This window comes from Chiloscyllium punctatum, chromosome 36 (genome assembly GCF_047496795.1).
Source record: "Chiloscyllium punctatum isolate Juve2018m chromosome 36, sChiPun1.3, whole genome shotgun sequence".
NCBI classification, from domain to species: domain Eukaryota; kingdom Metazoa; phylum Chordata; class Chondrichthyes; order Orectolobiformes; family Hemiscylliidae; genus Chiloscyllium; species Chiloscyllium punctatum.
This window is the reverse complement of record NC_092774.1, coordinates 17,956,266-17,976,683: the sequence shown is the minus strand read 5'-3', so window position 1 is coordinate 17,976,683 and position 20,418 is coordinate 17,956,266. Positions and strand designations below refer to the sequence as shown.

The window sequence follows — 20,418 nt, the reverse complement described above, 5'->3', positions numbered from 1 at the left end:
TATTCTGTATATAAACCCCACCCCGAACCCCTCGATTAGATTCCAGTCTGTAACTCCCTCCCCGTGGTATCTGTTATTCTGTATATAAACCCCACCCCGAACCCCTCGATTAGATTCCAGTCTGTAACTCCCTCCCTGGGGTATCTGTTATTCTGTATATAAACCCCACCCCGAACCCCTCGATTAGATTCCAGTCTGTAACTCCCTCCCCCGGGGTATCTGTTATTCTGTAATAAGCCCCACCCCGAACCCCTCGATTAGATTCCAGTCTGTAACTCCCTCCCCCGGGGTATCTGTTATTCTGTATATAAACCCCACCCCGAACCCCTTGATTAGATTCCAGTCTGTAACTCCCTCCCCGGGGTATCTGTTATTCTGTATATAAACCCCACCCTGAACCCCTCGATTAGATTCCAGTCTGTAACTCCCTCCCCGGGGTATCTGTTATTCTGTATATAAACCCCACCCCGAACCCCTCGATTAGATTCCAGTCTGTAACTCCCTCCCCGGGGTATCTGTTATTCTGTATATAAACCCCACCCCGAACCCCTCGATTAGATTCCAGTCTGTAACTCCCTCCCCGGGGTATCTGTTATTCTGTATATAAACCCCACCCCGAACCCCTCGATTAGATTCCAGTGTGTAACTCCCTCCCTGCGGTATCTGTTATTCTGTATATAAACCCCACCCCGAACCCCTCGATTAGATTCCAGTCTGTAACTCCCTCCCGGGGTATCTGTTATGCTGTATATAAACCCCACCCCGAACCCCTCGATTAGATTCCAGTGTGTAACTCCCTCCCCGTGGTATCTGTTATTCTGTATATAAACCCCACCCCGAACCCCTCGATTAGATTCCAGTCTGTAACTCCCTCCCGGGGTATCTGTTATTCTGTATATAAACCCCACCCCGAACCCCTCGATTAGATTCCAGTCTGTAACTCCCTCCCCGGGGTATCTGTTATTCTGTACATAAACCCCACCCTTATCCCCTCGATTAGATTCCAGTCTGTAACTCCCTCCCCGGGGTATCTGTTATTCTGTATATAAGCCCCACCCCGAACCCCTCGATTAGATTCCAGTCTGTAACTCCCTCCCCGGGTATCTGTTATTCTGTATATAAACCCCACCCTTATCCCCTCGATTAGATTCCAGTCTGTAACTCCCTCCCCGGGGTATCTGTTATTCTGTATATAAACCCCACCCCGAACCCCTCGATTAGATTCCAGTCTGTAACTCCCTCCCCGGGGTATCTGTTATTCTGTATATAAACCCCACCCCGAACCCCTCGATGTGATTCCAGTCTGTAACTCCCTCCCCCGGGGTATCTGTTATTCTGTATATAAACCCCACCCCGAACCCCTCGATTAGATTCCAGTCTGTAACTCCCTCCCCGGGGTATGTGTTATTCTGTATATAAACCCCACTCCGAACCCCTCGGTTCGATTCCAGTCTGTAACTCCCTCCCCGGGGTATCTGTTATTCTGTATATAAACCCCACCCCGAACCCCTCGATTAGATTCCAGTCTGTAACTCCCTCCCGGGGTATCTGTTATTCTGTATATAAACCCCACCCCGAACCCCTCGATTAGATTCCAGTCTGTAACTCCCTCCCGGGGTATCTGTTATTCTGTATATAAACCCCACCCTTATCCCCTCGATTAGATTCCAGTCTGTAACTCCCTCCCCGGGGTATCTGTTATTCTGTAATAAGCCCCACCCCGAACCCCTCGATTAGATTCCAGTCTGTAACTCCCTCCCCGGGTATCTGTTATTCTGTATATAAACCCCACCCTTATCCCCTCGATTAGATTCCAGTCTGTAACTCCCTCCCCGGGGTATCTGTTATTCTGTATATAAACCCCACCCTGAATCCCTCGATTAGATTCCAGTCTGTAACTCCCTCCCTGGGGTATCTGTTATTCTGTATATAAGCTCCACCCCGAACCCCTCGATTAGATTCCAGTCTGTAACTCCCTCCCCGGGGTATCTGTTATTCTGTATATAAACCCCACCCTGAACCCCTCGATTAGATTCCAGTCTGTAACTCCCTCCCTGGGGTATCTGTTATTCTGTATATAAACCCCACCCCGAACCCCTCGATTAGATTCCAGTCTGTAACTCCCTCCCCGTGGTATCTGTTATTCTGTATATAAACCCCACCCCGAACCCCTCGATTAGATTCCAGTGTGTAACTCCCTCCCCCGGGGTATCTGTTATTCTGTATATAAACCCCACCCCGAACCCCTCGATTAGATTCCAGTCTGTAACTCCCTCCCGGGGTATCTGTTATTCTGTATATAAACCCCACCCTGAACCCCTCGATTAGATTCCAGTCTGTAACTCCCTCCCCGGGGTATCTGTTATTTTGTATATAAACCCCACCCCGAACTCCTCGATTAGATTCCAGTCTGTAACTCCCTCCCCGGGGTATGTGTTATTCTGTATATAAACCCCTCGATTAGATTCCCGTCTGTAACTCCCTCCCTGGGGTATCTGTTATTCTGTATATAAACCCCACCCTGAACCCCTCGATTAGATTCCAGTCTGTAACTCCCTCCCCGGGGTATCTGTTATTCTGTATATAAACCCCACCCCGAACCCCTCGGTTCGATTCCAGTCTGTAACTCCCTCCCCGGGGTATCTGTTATTCTGTATATAAACCCCACCCCGAACCCCTCGATTAGATTCCAGTCTGTAACTCCCTCCCCGGGGTATCTGTTATTCTGTATATAAACCCCACCCCGAACCCCTCGATTAGATTCCAGTCTGTAACTCCCTCCCCGGGGTATCTGTTATTCTGTGTATAAACCCCACCCCGAACCCCTCGATTAAATTCCAGTCTGTAACTCCCTCCCCGGGGTATCTGTTATTCTGTATATAAACCCCACCCCGAACCCCTCGATTAGATTCCAGTGTGTAACTCCCTCCCCGGGGTATCTGTTATTCTGTATATAAACCCCACCCCGAACCCCTCGATTAGATTCCAGTCTGTAACTCCCTCCCGGGGTATCTGTTATGCTGTATATAAACCCCACCCCGAACCCCTCGATTAGATTCCAGTCTGTAACTCCCTCCCGGGGTATCTGTTATTCTGTATATAAACCCCACCCTTATCCCCTCGATTAGATTCCAGTCTGTAACTCCCTCCCCGGGGTATCTGTTATTCTGTAATAAGCCCCACCCCGAACCCCTCGATTAGATACCAGTCTGTAACTCCCTCCCAGGGTATCTGTTATTCTGTATATAAACCCCACCCTTATCCCCTCGATTAGATTCCAGTCTGTAACTCCCTCCCCGGGGTATCTGTTATTGTGTATATAAACCCCACCCCGAATCCCTCGATTAGATTCCAGTCTGTAACTCCCTCCCTGGGGTATCTGTTATTCTGTATATAAGCCCCACCCCGAACCCCTCGATTAGATTCCAGTCTGTAACTCCCTCCCCGGGGTATCTGTTATTCTGGATATAAACCCCACCCTGAACCCCTCGATTAGATTCCAGTCTGTAACTCCCTCCCTGGGGTATCTGTTATTCTGTATATAAACCCCACCCCGAACCCTTCGATTAGATTCCAGTCTGTAACTCCCTCCCCGTGGTATCTGTTATTCTGTATATAAACCCCACCCCGAACCCTTCGATTAGATTCCAGTCTGTAACTCCCTCCCGGGGTATCTGTTATGCTGTATATAAACCCCACCCCGAACCCCTCGATTAGATTCCAGTGTGTAACTCCCTCCCCGGGGTATCTGTTATTCTGTATATAAACCCCACCCCGAACCCCTCGATTAGATTCCAGTCTGTAACTCCCTCCCCGGGGTATCTGTTATTCTGTAATAAGCCCCACCCCGAACCCCTCGATTAGATTCCAGTCTGTAACTCCCTCCCCGGGTATCTGTTATTCTGTATATAAACCCCACCCTTATCCCCTCGATTAGATTCCAGTCTGTAACTCCCTCCCCGGGGTATCTGTTATTCTGTATATAAACCCCACCCCGAATCCCTCGATTAGATTCCAGTCTGTAACTCCCTCCCTGGGGTATCTGTTATTCTGTATATAAGCCCCACCCCGAACCCCTCGATTAGATTCCAGTCTGTAACTCCCTCCCCGGGGTATCTGTTATTCTGTATATAAACCCCACCCTGAACCCCTCGATTAGATTCCAGTCTGTAACTCCCTCCCTGGGGTATCTGTTATTCTGTATATAAACCCCACCCCGAACCCCTCGATTAGATTCCAGTCTGTAACTCCCTCCCCGTGGTATCTGTTATTCTGTATATAAACCCCACCCCGAACCCCTCGATTAGATTCCAGTGTGTAACTCCCTCCCCCGGGGTATCTGGTATTCTGTATATAAACCCCACCCCGAACCCCTCGATTAGATTCCAGTCTGTAACTCCCTCCCGGGGTATCTGTTATTCTGTATATAAACCCCACCCCGACCCCCCGATTAGATTCCAGTCTGTAACTCCCTCCCCGGGGTATCTGTTATTCTGTATATAAACCCCACCCCGAACCCCTCGATTAGATTCCCGTCTGTAACTCCCTCCCTGGGGTATCTGTTATTCTGTATATAAACCCCACCCCGAACCCCTCGATTAGATTCCAGTCTGTAACTCCCTCCCCGGGGTATCTGTTATTCTGTATATAAACCCCACCCCGAACCCCTCGGTTCGATTCCAGTCTGTAACTCCCTCCCCGGGGTATCTGTTATTCTGTATATAAACCCCACCCCGAACCCCTCGATTAGATTCCAGTCTGTAACTCCCTCCCCGGGGTATCTGTTATTCTGTGTATAAACCCCACCCCGAACCCCTCGATTAGATTCCAGTCTGTAACTCCCTCCCCGGGGTATCTGTTATTCTGTATATAAACCCCACCCTTATCCCCTCGATTAGATTCCAGTCTGTAACTCCCTCCCCGGGGTATCTGTTATTCTGTAATAAGCCCCACCCCGAACCCCTCGATTAGATTCCAGTCTGTAACTCCCTCCCCGGGTATCTGTTATTCTGTATATAAACCCCACCCTTATCCCCTCGATTAGATTCCAGTCTGTAACTCCCTCCCTGGGGTATCTGTTATTCTGTATATAAACCCCACCCCGAATCCCTCGATTAGATTCCAGTCTGTAACTCCCTCCCTGGGGTATCTGTTATTCTGTATATAAGCCCCACCCCGAACCCCTCGATTAGATTCCAGTCTGTAACTCCCTCCCCGGGGTATCTGTTATTCTGTATATAAACCCCACCCTTATCCCCTCGATTAGATTCCAGTCTGTAACTCCCTCCCCGGGGTATCTGTTATTCTGTAATAAGCCCCACCCCGAACCCCTCGATTAGATTCCAGTCTGTAACTCCCTCCCCGGGTATCTGTTATTCTGTATATAAACCCCACCCTTATCCCCTCGATTAGATTCCAGTCTGTAACTCCCTCCCCGGGGTATCTGTTATTCTGTATATAAACCCCACCCCGAACCCCTCGATTAGATTCCAGTCTGTAACTCCCTCCCCGTGGTATCTGTTATTCTGTATATAAACCCCACCCCGAACCCCTCGATTAGATTCCAGTCTGTAACTCCCTCCCTGGGGTATCTGTTATTCTGTATATAAACCCCACCCCGAACCCCTCGATTAGATTCCAGTCTGTAACTCCCTCCCCCGGGGTATCTGTTATTCTGTAATAAGCCCCACCCCGAACCCCTCGATTAGATTCCAGTCTGTAACTCCCTCCCCCGGGGTATCTGTTATTCTGTATATAAACCCCACCCCGAACCCCTTGATTAGATTCCAGTCTGTAACTCCCTCCCCGGGGTATCTGTTATTCTGTATATAAACCCCACCCTGAACCCCTCGATTAGATTCCAGTCTGTAACTCCCTCCCCGGGGTATCTGTTATTCTGTATATAAACCCCACCCCGAACCCCTCGATTAGATTCCAGTCTGTAACTCCCTCCCCGGGGTATCTGTTATTCTGTATATAAACCCCACCCCGAACCCCTCGATTAGATTCCAGTCTGTAACTCCCTCCCCGGGGTATCTGTTATTCTGTATATAAACCCCACCCCGAACCCCTCGATTAGATTCCAGTGTGTAACTCCCTCCCTGCGGTATCTGTTATTCTGTATATAAACCCCACCCCGAACCCCTCGATTAGATTCCAGTCTGTAACTCCCTCCCGGGGTATCTGTTATGCTGTATATAAACCCCACCCCGAACCCCTCGATTAGATTCCAGTGTGTAACTCCCTCCCCGTGGTATCTGTTATTCTGTATATAAACCCCACCCCGAACCCCTCGATTAGATTCCAGTCTGTAACTCCCTCCCGGGGTATCTGTTATTCTGTATATAAACCCCACCCCGAACCCCTCGATTAGATTCCAGTCTGTAACTCCCTCCCCGGGGTATCTGTTATTCTGTACATAAACCCCACCCTTATCCCCTCGATTAGATTCCAGTCTGTAACTCCCTCCCCGGGGTATCTGTTATTCTGTATATAAGCCCCACCCCGAACCCCTCGATTAGATTCCAGTCTGTAACTCCCTCCCCGGGTATCTGTTATTCTGTATATAAACCCCACCCTTATCCCCTCGATTAGATTCCAGTCTGTAACTCCCTCCCCGGGGTATCTGTTATTCTGTATATAAACCCCACCCCGAACCCCTCGATTAGATTCCAGTCTGTAACTCCCTCCCCGGGGTATCTGTTATTCTGTATATAAACCCCACCCCGAACCCCTCGATGTGATTCCAGTCTGTAACTCCCTCCCCCGGGGTATCTGTTATTCTGTATATAAACCCCACCCCGAACCCCTCGATTAGATTCCAGTCTGTAACTCCCTCCCCGGGGTATGTGTTATTCTGTATATAAACCCCACTCCGAACCCCTCGGTTCGATTCCAGTCTGTAACTCCCTCCCCGGGGTATCTGTTATTCTGTATATAAACCCCACCCCGAACCCCTCGATTAGATTCCAGTCTGTAACTCCCTCCCGGGGTATCTGTTATTCTGTATATAAACCCCACCCCGAACCCCTCGATTAGATTCCAGTCTGTAACTCCCTCCCGGGGTATCTGTTATTCTGTATATAAACCCCACCCTTATCCCCTCGATTCGATTCCAGTCTGTAACTCCCTCCCCGGGGTATCTGTTATTCTGTAATCAGCCCCACCCCGAACCCCTCGATTAGATTCCAGTCTGTAACTCCCTCCCCGGGTATCTGTTATTCTGTATATAAACCCCACCCTTATCCCCTCGATTAGATTCCAGTCTGTAACTCCCTCCCCGGGGTATCTGTTATTCTGTATATAAACCCCACCCTGAATCCCTCGATTAGATTCCAGTCTGTAACTCCCTCCCTGGGGTATCTGTTATTCTGTATATAAGCCCCACCCCGAACCCCTCGATTAGATTCCAGTCTGTAACTCCCTCCCCGGGGTATCTGTTATTCTGTATATAAACCCCACCCTGAACCCCTCGATTAGATTCCAGTCTGTAACTCCCTCCCTGGGGTATCTGTTATTCTGTATATAAACCCCACCCCGAACCCCTCGATTAGATTCCAGTCTGTAACTCCCTCCCCGTGGTATCTGTTATTCTGTATATAAACCCCACCCCGAACCCCTCGATTAGATTCCAGTGTGTAACTCCCTCCCCCGGGGTATCTGTTATTCTGTATATAAACCCCACCCCGAACCCCTCGATTAGATTCCAGTCTGTAACTCCCTCCCGGGGTATCTGTTATTCTGTATATAAACCCCACCCTGAACCCCTCGATTAGATTCCAGTCTGTAACTCCCTCCCCGGGGTATCTGTTATTTTGTATATAAACCCCACCCCGAACTCCTCGATTAGATTCCAGTCTGTAACTCCCTCCCCGGGGTATGTGTTATTCTGTATATAAACCCCTCGATTAGATTCCCGTCTGTAACTCCCTCCCTGGGGTATCTGTTATTCTGTATATAAACCCCACCCTGAACCCCTCGATTAGATTCCAGTCTGTAACTCCCTCCCCGGGGTATCTGTTATTCTGTATATAAACCCCACCCCGAACCCCTCGGTTCGATTCCAGTCTGTAACTCCCTCCCCGGGGTATCTGTTATTCTGTATATAAACCCCACCCCGAACCCCTCGATTAGATTCCAGTCTGTAACTCCCTCCCCGGGGTATCTGTTATTCTGTATATAAACCCCACCCCGAACCCCTCGATTCGATTCCAGTCTGTAACTCCCTCCCCGGGGTATCTGTTATTCTGTATATAAACCCCACCCCGAACCCCTCGATTAGATTCCAGTCTGTAACTCCCTCCCCGGGGTATCTGTTATTCTGTGTATAAACCCCACCCCGAACCCCTCGATTAGATTCCAGTCTGTAACTCCCTCCCCGGGGTATCTGTTATTCTGTATATAAACCCCACCCCGAACCCCTCGATTAGATTCCAGTGTGTAACTCCCTCCCCGGGGTATCTGTTATTCTGTATATAAACCCCACCCCGAACCCCTCGATTAGATTCCAGTCTGTAACTCCCTCCCGGGGTATCTGTTATGCTGTATATAAACCCCACCCCGAACCCCTCGATTAGATTCCAGTGTGTAACTCCCTCCCCGGGGTATCTGTTATTCTGTATATAAACCCCACCCCGAACCCCTCGATTAGATTCCAGTCTGTAACTCCCTCCCGGGGTATCTGTTATTCTGTATATAAACCCCACCCCGAACCCCTCGATTAGATTCCAGTCTGTAACTCCCTCCCGGGGTATCTGTTATTCTGTATATAAACCCCACCCTTATCCCCTCGATTAGATTCCAGTCTGTAACTCCCTCCCCCGGGGTATCTGTTATTCTGTAATAAGCCCCACCCCGAACCCCTCGATTAGATTCCAGTCTGTAACTCCCTCCCGGGGTATCTGTTATTCTGTATATAAACCCCACCCTGAACCCCTCGATTAGATTCCAGTCTGTAACTCCCTCCCCGGGGTATCTGTTATTTTGTATATAAACCCCACCCCGAACTCCTCGATTAGATTCCAGTCTGTAACTCCCTCCCCGGGGTATCTGTTATTCTGTATATAAACCCCACCCCGAACCCCTTGATTAGATTCCAGTCTGTAACTCCCTACCCGGGGTATCTGTTATTCTGCATATAAACCCCACCCTGAACCCCTCAATAAGATTCCAGTCTGTAACTCCCTCCCCGGGGTATCTGTTATTCTGTATATAAACCCCACCCTGAACCCCTCGATTCGATTCCAGTCTGTAACTCCCTCCCCGAGGTATCTGTTATTCTGCATATAAACCCCACCCCGAACCCCTCGATTAGATTCCAGTCTGTAAGTCCCTCCCCCGGGGTATCTGTTATTCTGTATATAAACCCCACCCCGAACCCCTCGATTAGATTCCAGTCTGTAACTCCCTCCCCGGGGTATGTGTTATTCTGTATATAAACCCCACGATTAGATTCCAGTCTGTAACTCCCTCCCCGGGGTATCTGTTATTCCGTATATAAACCTCACCCCGAACCCCTCGATCAGATTCCAGTCTGTAACTCCCTCCCCGGGGTATCTGTTATTCTGTATATAAACCCCACCCCGAACCCCTCGATTAGATTCCAGTCTGTAACTCCCTCCCCGGGGTATCTGTTATTCTGTGTATAAACCCCACCCCGAACCCCTCGATTAGATTCCAGTCTGTAACTCCCTCCCCGGGGTATCTGTTATTCTGTATATAAACCCCACCCCGAACCCCTCGATTAGATTCCAGTCTGTAACTCCCTCCCCGGGGTATCTGTTATTCTGTATATAAACCCCACCCCGAACCCCTCGATTAGATTCCAGTCTGTAACTCCCTCCCCGGGGTATCTGTTATTCTGTATATAAACCCCACCCCGAACCCCTTGATTAGATTCCAGTCTGTAACTCCCTCCCCGGGGTATCTGTTATTCTGCATATAAACCCCACCCTGAACCCCTCAATAAGATTCCAGTCTGTAACTCCCTCCCCGGGATATCTGTTATTCTGTATATAAACCCCACCCCGAACCCCTTGATTAGATTCCAGTCTGTAACTCCCTCCCCCGGGGTATCTGTTATTCTGTATATAAACCCCACCCCGAACCCCTCGATTAGATTCCAGTCTGTAACTCCCTCCCCGGGGTATGTGTTATTCTGTATATAAACCCCACGATTAGATTCCAGTCTGTAACTCCCTCCCCGGGGTATCTGTTATTCTGTATATAAACCCCCCCGAACCCCTCGATTAGATTCCAGTCTGTAACTCCCTCCCCGGGGTATCTGTTATTCTGTATATAAACCCCCCCGAACCCCTCGATTAGATTCCAGTCTGTAACTCCCTCCCCGGGGTATCTGTTATTCTGTATATAAACCCCACCCCGAACCCCTCGATTAGATTCCAGTCTGTAACTCCCTCCCCGGGGTATCTGTTATTCTGTATATAAACCCCACCCCGAACCCCTTGATTAGATTCCAGTCTGTAACTCCCTCCCCGGGGTATCTGTTATTCTGTATATAAACCCCACCCCGAACCCCTTGATTAGATTCCAGTCTGTAACTCCCTCCCCGGGGTATCTGTTATTCTGTATATAAACCCCACCCTGAACCCCTCGATTAGATTCCAGTCTGTAACTCCCTCCCGGGGTATCTGTTATTCTGTATATAAACCACACCCTGAACCCCTCGATTAGATTCCAGTCTGTAACTCCCTCCCGGGGGTATCTGTTATTCTGTATATAAACCCCACCCTGAACCCCTCGATTAGATTCCAGTCTGTAACTCCCTCCCCCGGGGTATCTGTTATTCTGTATATAAACCCCACCCCGAACCCCTCGATTAGATTCCAGTCTGTAACTCCCTCCCCGGGGTATCTGTTATTCTGTATATAAACCACCACGAACGCCTCGATTAGATTCCAGTCTGTAACTCCCTCCCGGGGGTATCTGTTATTCTGTATATAAACCCCACCCTGAACCCCTCGATTAGATTCCAGTCTGTAACTCCCTCCCCCGGGGTATCTGTTATTCTGTATATATACCCCACCCTGAACCCCTCGATTCGATTCCAGTCTGTAACTCCCTCCCCGGGATATCTGTTATTCTGTATATAAACCCCACCCCGAACCCCTTGATTAGATTCCAGTCTGTAACTCCCTCCCCCGGGGTATCTGTTATTCTGTATATAAACCCCACCCCGAACCCCTTGATTAGATTCCAGTCTGTAACTCCCTCCCCGGGGTATCTGTTATTCTGTATATAAACCCCACCCTGAACCCCTCGATTCGATTCCAGTCTGTAACTCCCTCCCCGGGGTATCTGTTATTCTGTATATAAACCCCACCCCGAACCCCTCGATTAGATTCCAGTCTGTAACTCCCTCCCGGGGTATCTGTTATTCTGTATATAAACCACACCCCGAACCCCTCGATTAGATTCCAGTCTGTAACTCCCTCCCCGGGGTATCTGTTATTCTGTATATAAACCCCACCCTGAACCCCTCGATTCGATTCCAGTCTGTAACTCCCTCCCCGGGGTATCTGTTATTCTGTATATAAACCCCACCCCGAACCCCTCGATTAGATTCCAGTCTGTAACTCCCTCCCGGGGTATCTGTTATTCTGTATATAAACCCCACCCCGAACCCCTCGATTAGATTCCAGTCTGTAACTCCCTCCCCGGGGTATCTGTTATTCTGCATATAAACCCCACCCCGAACCCATCGATTAGATTCCAGTCTGTAACTCCCTCCCCCGGGGTATCTGTTATTCTGTATATAAACCCCACCCCGAACCCCTCGATTAGATTCCAGTCTGTAACTCCCTCCCCGGGGTATGTGTTATTCTGTATATAAACCCCACGATTAGATTCCAGTCTGTAACTCCCTCCCTGGGGTATCTGTTATTCTGTATATAAACCCCACCCTGAACCCCTCTATTAGATACCAGTCTGTAACTCCCTCCCGGGGTATCTGTTATTCTGTATATAAACCCCACCCCGAACCTCTCGATTAGATTCCAGTCTGTAACTCCCTCCCTGGGGTATCTGTTATTCTGTATATAAACCCCACCCCGAACCCCTTGATTAGATTCCAGTCTGTAACTCCCTCCACGGGGTATCTGTTATTCTGTATATAAACCCCACCCCGAACCCCTCAATAAGATTCCAGTCTGTAACTCCCTCCCCGGGGTATCTGTTATTCTGTATATAAACCCCACCCCGAACCCCTTGATTAGATTCCAGTCTGTAACTCCCTCCCCGGGGTATCTGTTATTCTGTATATAAACCCCACCCCGAACCCCTCGATTAGTTTCCAGTCTGTAACTCCCTCCCCGGGGTATGTGTTATTCTGTATATAAACCCCACGATTAGATTCCAGTCTGTAACTCCCTCCCCCGGGGTATCTGTTATTCTGTATATAAACCCCACCCCGAACCCCTCGATTAGATTCCAGTCTGTAACTCCCTCCCCGGGGTATGTGTTATTCTGTATATAAACCCCACGATTAGATTCCAGTCTGTAACTCCCTCCCCGGGGTATCTGTTATTCCGTATATAAACCTCACCCCGAACCCCTCGATCAGATTCCAGTCTGTAACTCCCTCCCCGGGGTATCTGTTATTCTGTACATAAACCCCACCCTGAACCCCTCGATTAGATTCCAGTCTGTAACTCCCTCCCCGGGGTATCTGTTATTCTGTATATAAACCCCACCCCGAACCCCTCGATTCGATTCCAGTCTGTAACTCCCTCCCCGGGGTATCTGTTATTCTGCATATAAACCCCACCCTGAACCCCTCAATAAGATTCCATTCTGTAACTCCCTCCCCCGGGGTATCTGTTATTCTGTATATAAACCCCACCCCGAACCCCTCGGTTCGATTCCAGTCTGTAACTCCCTCCCCGGGGTATCTGTTATTCTGTATATAAACCCCACCCCGAACCCCTCGATTAGATTCCAGTCTGTAACTCCCTCCCCGGGGTATCTGTTATTCTGTGTATAAACCCCACCCCGAACCCCTCGATTAGATTCCAGTCTGTAACTCCCTCCCCGGGGTATCTGTTATTCTGTATATAAACCCCACCCCGAACCCCTCGATTAGATTCCAGTCTGTAACTCCCTCCCCGGGGTATCTGTTATTCTGTATATAAACCCCACCCCGAACCCCTCGATTAGATTCCAGTCTGTAACTCCCTCCCCGGGGTATCTGTTATTCTGTATATAAACCCCACCCCGAACCCCTTGATTAGATTCCAGTCTGTAACTCCCTCCCCGGGGTATCTGTTATTCTGCATATAAACCCCACCCTGAACCCCTCAATAAGATTCCAGTCTGTAACTCCCTCCCCGGGATATCTGTTATTCTGTATATAAACCCCACCCCGAACCCCTTGATTAGATTCCAGTCTGTAACTCCCTCCCCCGGGGTATCTGTTATTCTGTATATAAACCCCACCCCGAACCCCTCGATTAGATTCCAGTCTGTAACTCCCTCCCCGGGGTATGTGTTATTCTGTATATAAACCCCACGATTAGATTCCAGTCTGTAACTCCCTCCCCGGGGTATCTGTTATTCTGTATATAAACCCCCCCGAACCCCTCGATTAGATTCCAGTCTGTAACTCCCTCCCCGGGGTATCTGTTATTCTGTATATAAACCCCCCCGAACCCCTCGATTAGATTCCAGTCTGTAACTCCCTCCCCGGGGGTATCTGTTATTCTGTATATAAACCCCACCCCGAACCCCTCGATTAGATTCCAGTCTGTAACTCCCTCCCGGGGTATCTGTTATTCTGTATATAAACCCCACCCCGAACCCCTCGATTAGATTCCAGTCTGTAACTCCCTCCCCGGGGTATCTGTTATTCTCTATATAAACCCCACCCCGAACCCCTCGATTAGATTCCAGTCTGTAACTCCCTCCCCGGGGTATCTGTTATTCTGTATATAAACCCCACCCCGAACCCCTTGATTAGATTCCAGTCTGTAACTCCCTCCCCGGGGTATCTGTTATTCTGTATATAAACCCCACCCCGAACCCCTTGATTAGATTCCAGTCTGTAACTCCCTCCCCGGGGTATCTGTTATTCTGTATATAAACCCCACCCTGAACCCCTCGATTAGATTCCAGTCTGTAACTCCCTCCCGGGGTATCTGTTATTCTGTATATAAACCACACCCTGAACCCCTCGATTAGATTCCAGTCTGTAACTCCCTCCCGGGGGTATCTGTTATTCTGTATATAAACCCCACCCTGAACCCCTCGATTAGATTCCAGTCTGTAACTCCCTCCCCCGGGGTATCTGTTATTCTGTATATAAACCCCACCCCGAACCCCTCGATTAGATTCCAGTCTGTAACTCCCTCCCCGGGGTATCTGTTATTCTGTATATAAACCACCACGAACGCCTCGATTAGATTCCAGTCTGTAACTCCCTCCCGGGGGTATCTGTTATTCTGTATATAAACCCCACCCTGAACCCCTCGATTAGATTCCAGTCTGTAACTCCCTCCCCCGGGGTATCTGTTATTCTGTATATATACCCCACCCTGAACCCCTCGATTCGATTCCAGTCTGTAACTCCCTCCCCGGGATATCTGTTATTCTGTATATAAACCCCACCCCGAACCCCTTGATTAGATTCCAGTCTGTAACTCCCTCCCCCGGGGTATCTGTTATTCTGTATATAAACCCCACCCCGAACCCCTTGATTAGATTCCAGTCTGTAACTCCCTCCCCGGGGTATCTGTTATTCTGTATATAAACCCCACCCTGAACCCCTCGATTCGATTCCAGTCTGTAACTCCCTCCCCGGGGTATCTGTTATTCTGTATATAAACCCCACCCCGAACCCCTCGATTAGATTCCAGTCTGTAACTCCCTCCCGGGGTATCTGTTATTCTGTATATAAACCACACCCCGAACCCCTCGATTAGATTCCAGTCTGTAACTCCCTCCCCGGGGTATCTGTTATTCTGTATATAAACCCCACCCTGAACCCCTCGATTCGATTCCAGTCTGTAACTCCCTCCCCGGGGTATCTGTTATTCTGTATATAAACCCCACCCCGAACCCCTCGATTAGATTCCAGTCTGTAACTCCCTCCCGGGGTATCTGTTATTCTGTATATAAACCCCACCCCGAACCCCTCGATTAGATTCCAGTCTGTAACTCCCTCCCCGGGGTATCTGTTATTCTGCATATAAACCCCACCCCGAACCCATCGATTAGATTCCAGTCTGTAACTCCCTCCCCCGGGGTATCTGTTATTCTGTATATAAACCCCACCCCGAACCCCTCGATTAGATTCCAGTCTGTAACTCCCTCCCCGGGGTATGTGTTATTCTGTATATAAACCCCACGATTAGATTCCAGTCTGTAACTCCCTCCCTGGGGTATCTGTTATTCTGTATATAAACCCCACCCTGAACCCCTCTATTAGATACCAGTCTGTAACTCCCTCCCGGGGTATCTGTTATTCTGTATATAAACCCCACCCCGAACCTCTCGATTAGATTCCAGTCTGTAACTCCCTCCCTGGGGTATCTGTTATTCTGTATATAAACCCCACCCCGAACCCCTTGATTAGATTCCAGTCTGTAACTCCCTCCACGGGGTATCTGTTATTCTGTATATAAACCCCACCCCGAACCCCTCAATAAGATTCCAGTCTGTAACTCCCTCCCCGGGGTATCTGTTATTCTGTATATAAACCCCACCCCGAACCCCTTGATTAGATTCCAGTCTGTAACTCCCTCCCCGGGGTATCTGTTATTCTGTATATAAACCCCACCCCGAACCCCTCGATTAGTTTCCAGTCTGTAACTCCCTCCCCGGGGTATGTGTTATTCTGTATATAAACCCCACGATTAGATTCCAGTCTGTAACTCCCTCCCTGGGGTATCTGTTATTCTGTATATAAACCCCACCCCGAACCCCTTGATTAGATTCCAGTCTGTAACTCCCTCCCCGGGGTATCTGTTATTCTGTATATAAACCCCACCCCGAACCCCTCGGTTCGATTCCAGTCTGTAACTCCCTCCCCGGGGTATCTGTTATTCTGTATATAAACCCCACCCCGAACCCCTCGATGAGATTCCAGTCTGTAACTCCCTCCCCGGGGTATCTGTTATTCTGTATATAAACCCCACCCCGAACCCCTCGATTAGATTCCAGTCTGTAACTCCCTCCCCGGGGTATCTGTTATTCTGTGTATAAACCCCACCCCGAACCCCTCGATTAGATTCCAGTCTGTAACTCCCTCCCCGGGGTATCTGTTATTCTGTATATAAACCCCACCCCGAACCCCTTGATTAGATTCCAGTCTGTAACTCCCTCCCCGCGGTATCTGTTATTCTGTATATAAACCCCACCCTGAACCCCTCGATTAGATTCCAGTCTGTAACTCCCTCCCGGGGTATCTGTTATTCTGTATATAAACCACACCCTGAACCCCTCGATTAGATTCCAGTCTGTAACTCCCTCCCCGGGGTATCTGTTATTCTGTATATAAACCACCACGAACGCCTCGATTAGATTCCAGTCTGTAACTCCCTCCCCGGGGTATCTGTTATTCTGTATATAAACCCCACCCCGAAGCCCTCGATTAGATTCCAGTCTGTAACTCCCTCCCCGGGGTATCTGTTATTCTGTATATAAACCCCACCCCGAACCCCTTGATTAGATTCCAGTCTGTAACTCCCTCCCCGGGGTATCTGTTATTCTGTATATAAACCCCACCCTGAACCCCTCGATTAGATTCCAGTCTGTAACTCCCTCCCGGGGTATCTGTTATTCTGTATATAAACCCCACCCTGAACCCCTCGATTAGATTCCAGTCTGTAACTCCCTCCCCCGGGGTATCTGTTATTCTGTATATAAACCCCACCCTGAACCCCTCGATTCGATTCCAGTCTGTAACTCCCTCCCCGGGATATCTGTTATTCTGTATATAAACCCCACCCCGAACCCCTCGATTAGATTCCAGTCTGTAACTCCCTCCTGGGGTATCTGTTATTCTGTATATAAACCCCACCCTGAACCCCTCGATTAGATTCCAGTCTGTAACTCCCTCCCGGGGTATCTGTTATTCTGTATAAAAACCCCACCCCAAACCCCTCGATGAGATTCCAGTCTCTACCTCCCTCCCCGGGGTATGTGTTATTCTGTATATAAACCCCACCCCGAACCCCTCGATTAGATTCCAGTCTGTAACTCCCTCCTGGGGTATCTGTTATTCTGTATATAAACCCCACCCCAAACCCCTCGATCAGATTCCAGTCTGTAACCCCCACCCTGTGACCGTTTTCCTGTCGTTTCCCCAGTCCTGGAATCCGGCCGGGAGTCCGTCAGGATTGGGAAGCTTGTCGTGACCGTGGAAGGGTGTGCCGCCCTCCGTTCCCTGGCTGCCGATTGCCGGGACGTTCCTGCGGTCGGAGGCTGTGCTGTGCCCGTTCCCAGGAGGAAGCCCAGCCCTGGGTGAGGCGCTGTCACTGCTCCCGGGAACGCCGTCCTCTCGCCGCGGTTTCCCCCGAGATCGTCACTGCCCGGAAGGGGGAACCGCCCTGAGCTGCTATCCGAACAGCACCCAGAAGGGGCCGAACGGTCTCCCCTCTCCCTCCCAAGGGTAGACCAGACACAGAGAGCTCGGTTTTATATAAATTGTACTTTACTGAGAAAGAACTGCCACGTCTAATTCAAAAAGTGTGTGTGTGTGTGTGTGGGAGGGGGTGCGCAGGGGCTAGCGAACGCCAGTTGGAGGGTAAACTGGGAACGGGGAGGAAGGGGCAGTTGCGGGGAGGGTCAGCAAGCTGTGATTCCACTCCCCAGGCTCGGGAGCCCACCGCCTCCTCTTCCTCGTTCTGACCCACACTCCAAAAAAAAGGAAACTTCAGGCTCCAGCTACAGAGAGGGGAAAAAAAACACGATCATGTCCCTCCACTTGCTCCCCCAGCGACTCCCACCCCTCACGGGGAGGGGGGGGGAACAGACTGACCCTGGGGAACATCACTCAGATACAGAGCTGCATCAGCGCACCCACCATCTCCTCGTCAGCACCACCCCACCCCCCCCAAACCCAAGAGAAAGGGGGAGATTTACACAGACCCTCAGAGAGACAGAGACCGAGAGAAAAACCACAGACATGGAACAATGTCTGTCTCTCTGTCTCCCTCTCTCTCTGACACATTCACAAACACTCAGGCACACACTCTTACTCTCAAACATACGTCCCTCACACAGACACTCTCTCAGACCCACATGTCCACACACGTCCACCAACTCTCAGACATCGACATCCAGACAGATTCTCACTCTCTCTCCCAGACACACACACACGTCCACACCCAGACTCTCAGACACTCTCTCTCTCTCTCTCCCAGACACACACACGTCCACACCCAGACTCTCAGACACTCTCTCTCCCAGACACACACATCCACACCCAGACTCTCAGACACACTCTCTCCCCCAGACACACACACGTCCAGACTCTCAGAGACACTCTCTCTCTCCCCCAGACACACACACATGTCCACACCCAGACTCTCAGACACTCTCTCTCTCCCCCAGACACACACACGTCCACACCCAGACTCTCAGACACTCTCTCTCTCTCTCTCCCCCAGACACACACACACCCACACCCAGACTCTCAGACACTCTCTCTCTCTCCCAGACACACACACGTCCACACCCAGACTCTCAGACACACACACATCCACACCCAGACTCTCAGACACACTCTCTCCCCCAGACACACACACGTCCAGACTCTCAGAGACACTCTCTCTCTCCCCCAGACACACACACATGTCCACACCCAGACTCTCAGACACTCTCTCTCTCTCCCCCAGACACACACACGTCCACACCCAGACTCTCAGACACTCTCTCTCTCTCTCTCCCCCAGACACACACACGTCCACACCCAGACTCTCAGACACACTCTCTCTCTCCCCCAGACACACACACGTCCACACCCAGACTCTCAGACACTCTCTCTCTCTCCCCCAGACACACACACGTCCACACCCAGACTCTCAGACACACTCTCTCTCTCCCCCAGACACACACACGTCCACACCCAGACTCTCAGACACTCTCTCTCTCCCCAGACACACACAACGTCCACGTCCCAGACTCTCAGACACTCTCTCTCTCCCCCAGACACACACACGTCCACGTCCAGACTCTCAGACACTCTCTCTCTCCCCCAGACACACACACGTCCACACCCAGACTCTGACACACTCTCTCTCCCCCAGACACACACACGTCCACACCCAGACTCAGACACACTCTCTCTCTCCCCCAGACACACACACGTCCACACCCAGACTCTCAGACACTCTCTCTCTCTCCCAGACACACACACGTCCAGACTCTCAGACACTCTCTCTCTCCCCCAGACACACACACGTCCACACCCAGACTCTCAGACACTCTCTCTCTCTCCCCCAGACACACACACGTCCACACCCAGACTCTCAGACACACTCTCTCTCTCCCCCAGACACACACACGTCCACGTCCAGACTCTCAGACACTCTCTCTCTCCCCCAGACACACACACGTCCACACCCAGACTCTCAGACACACTCTCTCTCTCCCCTAGACACACACACGTCCACACCCAGACTCTCAGACACACTCTCTCTCTCCCAGACACACACACGCCCACACCCAGACTCTCAGACACTCTCTCTCTCCCCCAGGCAGAGAGGGGGCGGGTATGGTGTTGGCGTGGGTGCGCGGTCTGGGGACGCAGGGAGAGGAGGTCACACCACACCCCCCCCCACCTCCCACCTCAGTTTTGTAGACATCATCACATCGTGTATTGGTATTCACAAAAATTTTTAAAAAAAACCCGACAGACAGGGAGACCGACTCGGAAAAACGGGAATGCCGCAAAACAAGGAAAGAAAAGAAAGACCCTTTATCGAGAAAGTCAAGTCTGAGTGGTGCCGAGGGCGGGGGGAGAGAGAGAGAGAGAGAGCAGGATCCCAACCTCCCTCTCTCCTCCCTCGTCTACCTCGTCCCTTCCTCCCCCCCCACCCCCCCCACCCCTCCCAACCCCTCCCCACCCCAAGGTTCATTTCCGTCTCTTCTTTTTGCTGCCGATGTTAATCACTGGTCCTTTTCTTTTCCGACTCCGGGAGTCCTCCTCTTCCTCGTGGTATTCCCGATCAGCTGGGGGGGGGGGGTGGGGGGGGGGGGGGGGAGAGACGCAGGGAGAGGGAGAGAGAGAGAGACAGAGAGACAGAGGGTGAGGAGTCGTTGCCGAGGGGGGGGGGGGGGGGGGTGGTTAGGGACAAGGACGGTTCGAGTGAGGGTGGGGGGGGGTTAGGGACATGGACGGTTCGAGTGAGGGTGGGGGGGTTAGGGACATGGACGGTTCGAGTGAGGGTGGGGGGGGGGTTA

At 50.6% G+C, this 20,418-nt stretch overlaps 1 protein-coding gene across 2 annotated transcripts in view; it reads left to right on the top strand.

The window, feature by feature from the left end:
• LOC140460846 (uncharacterized) overlaps positions 1-18,371 on the top strand; it is a 62,693-nt gene extending 44,322 nt beyond the window's left edge. For both annotated transcript variants that reach the window (XM_072555532.1, XM_072555531.1), the window contains one exon: positions 17,322-18,371. In XM_072555532.1, the coding sequence (XP_072411633.1) occupies positions 17,322-17,565 (244 nt within the window). In that variant the 3' untranslated portion in view covers positions 17,566-18,371. The remainder of the gene's footprint in view (positions 1-17,321) is intronic.
• Positions 18,372-20,418: the final 2,047 nt, after the last annotated feature.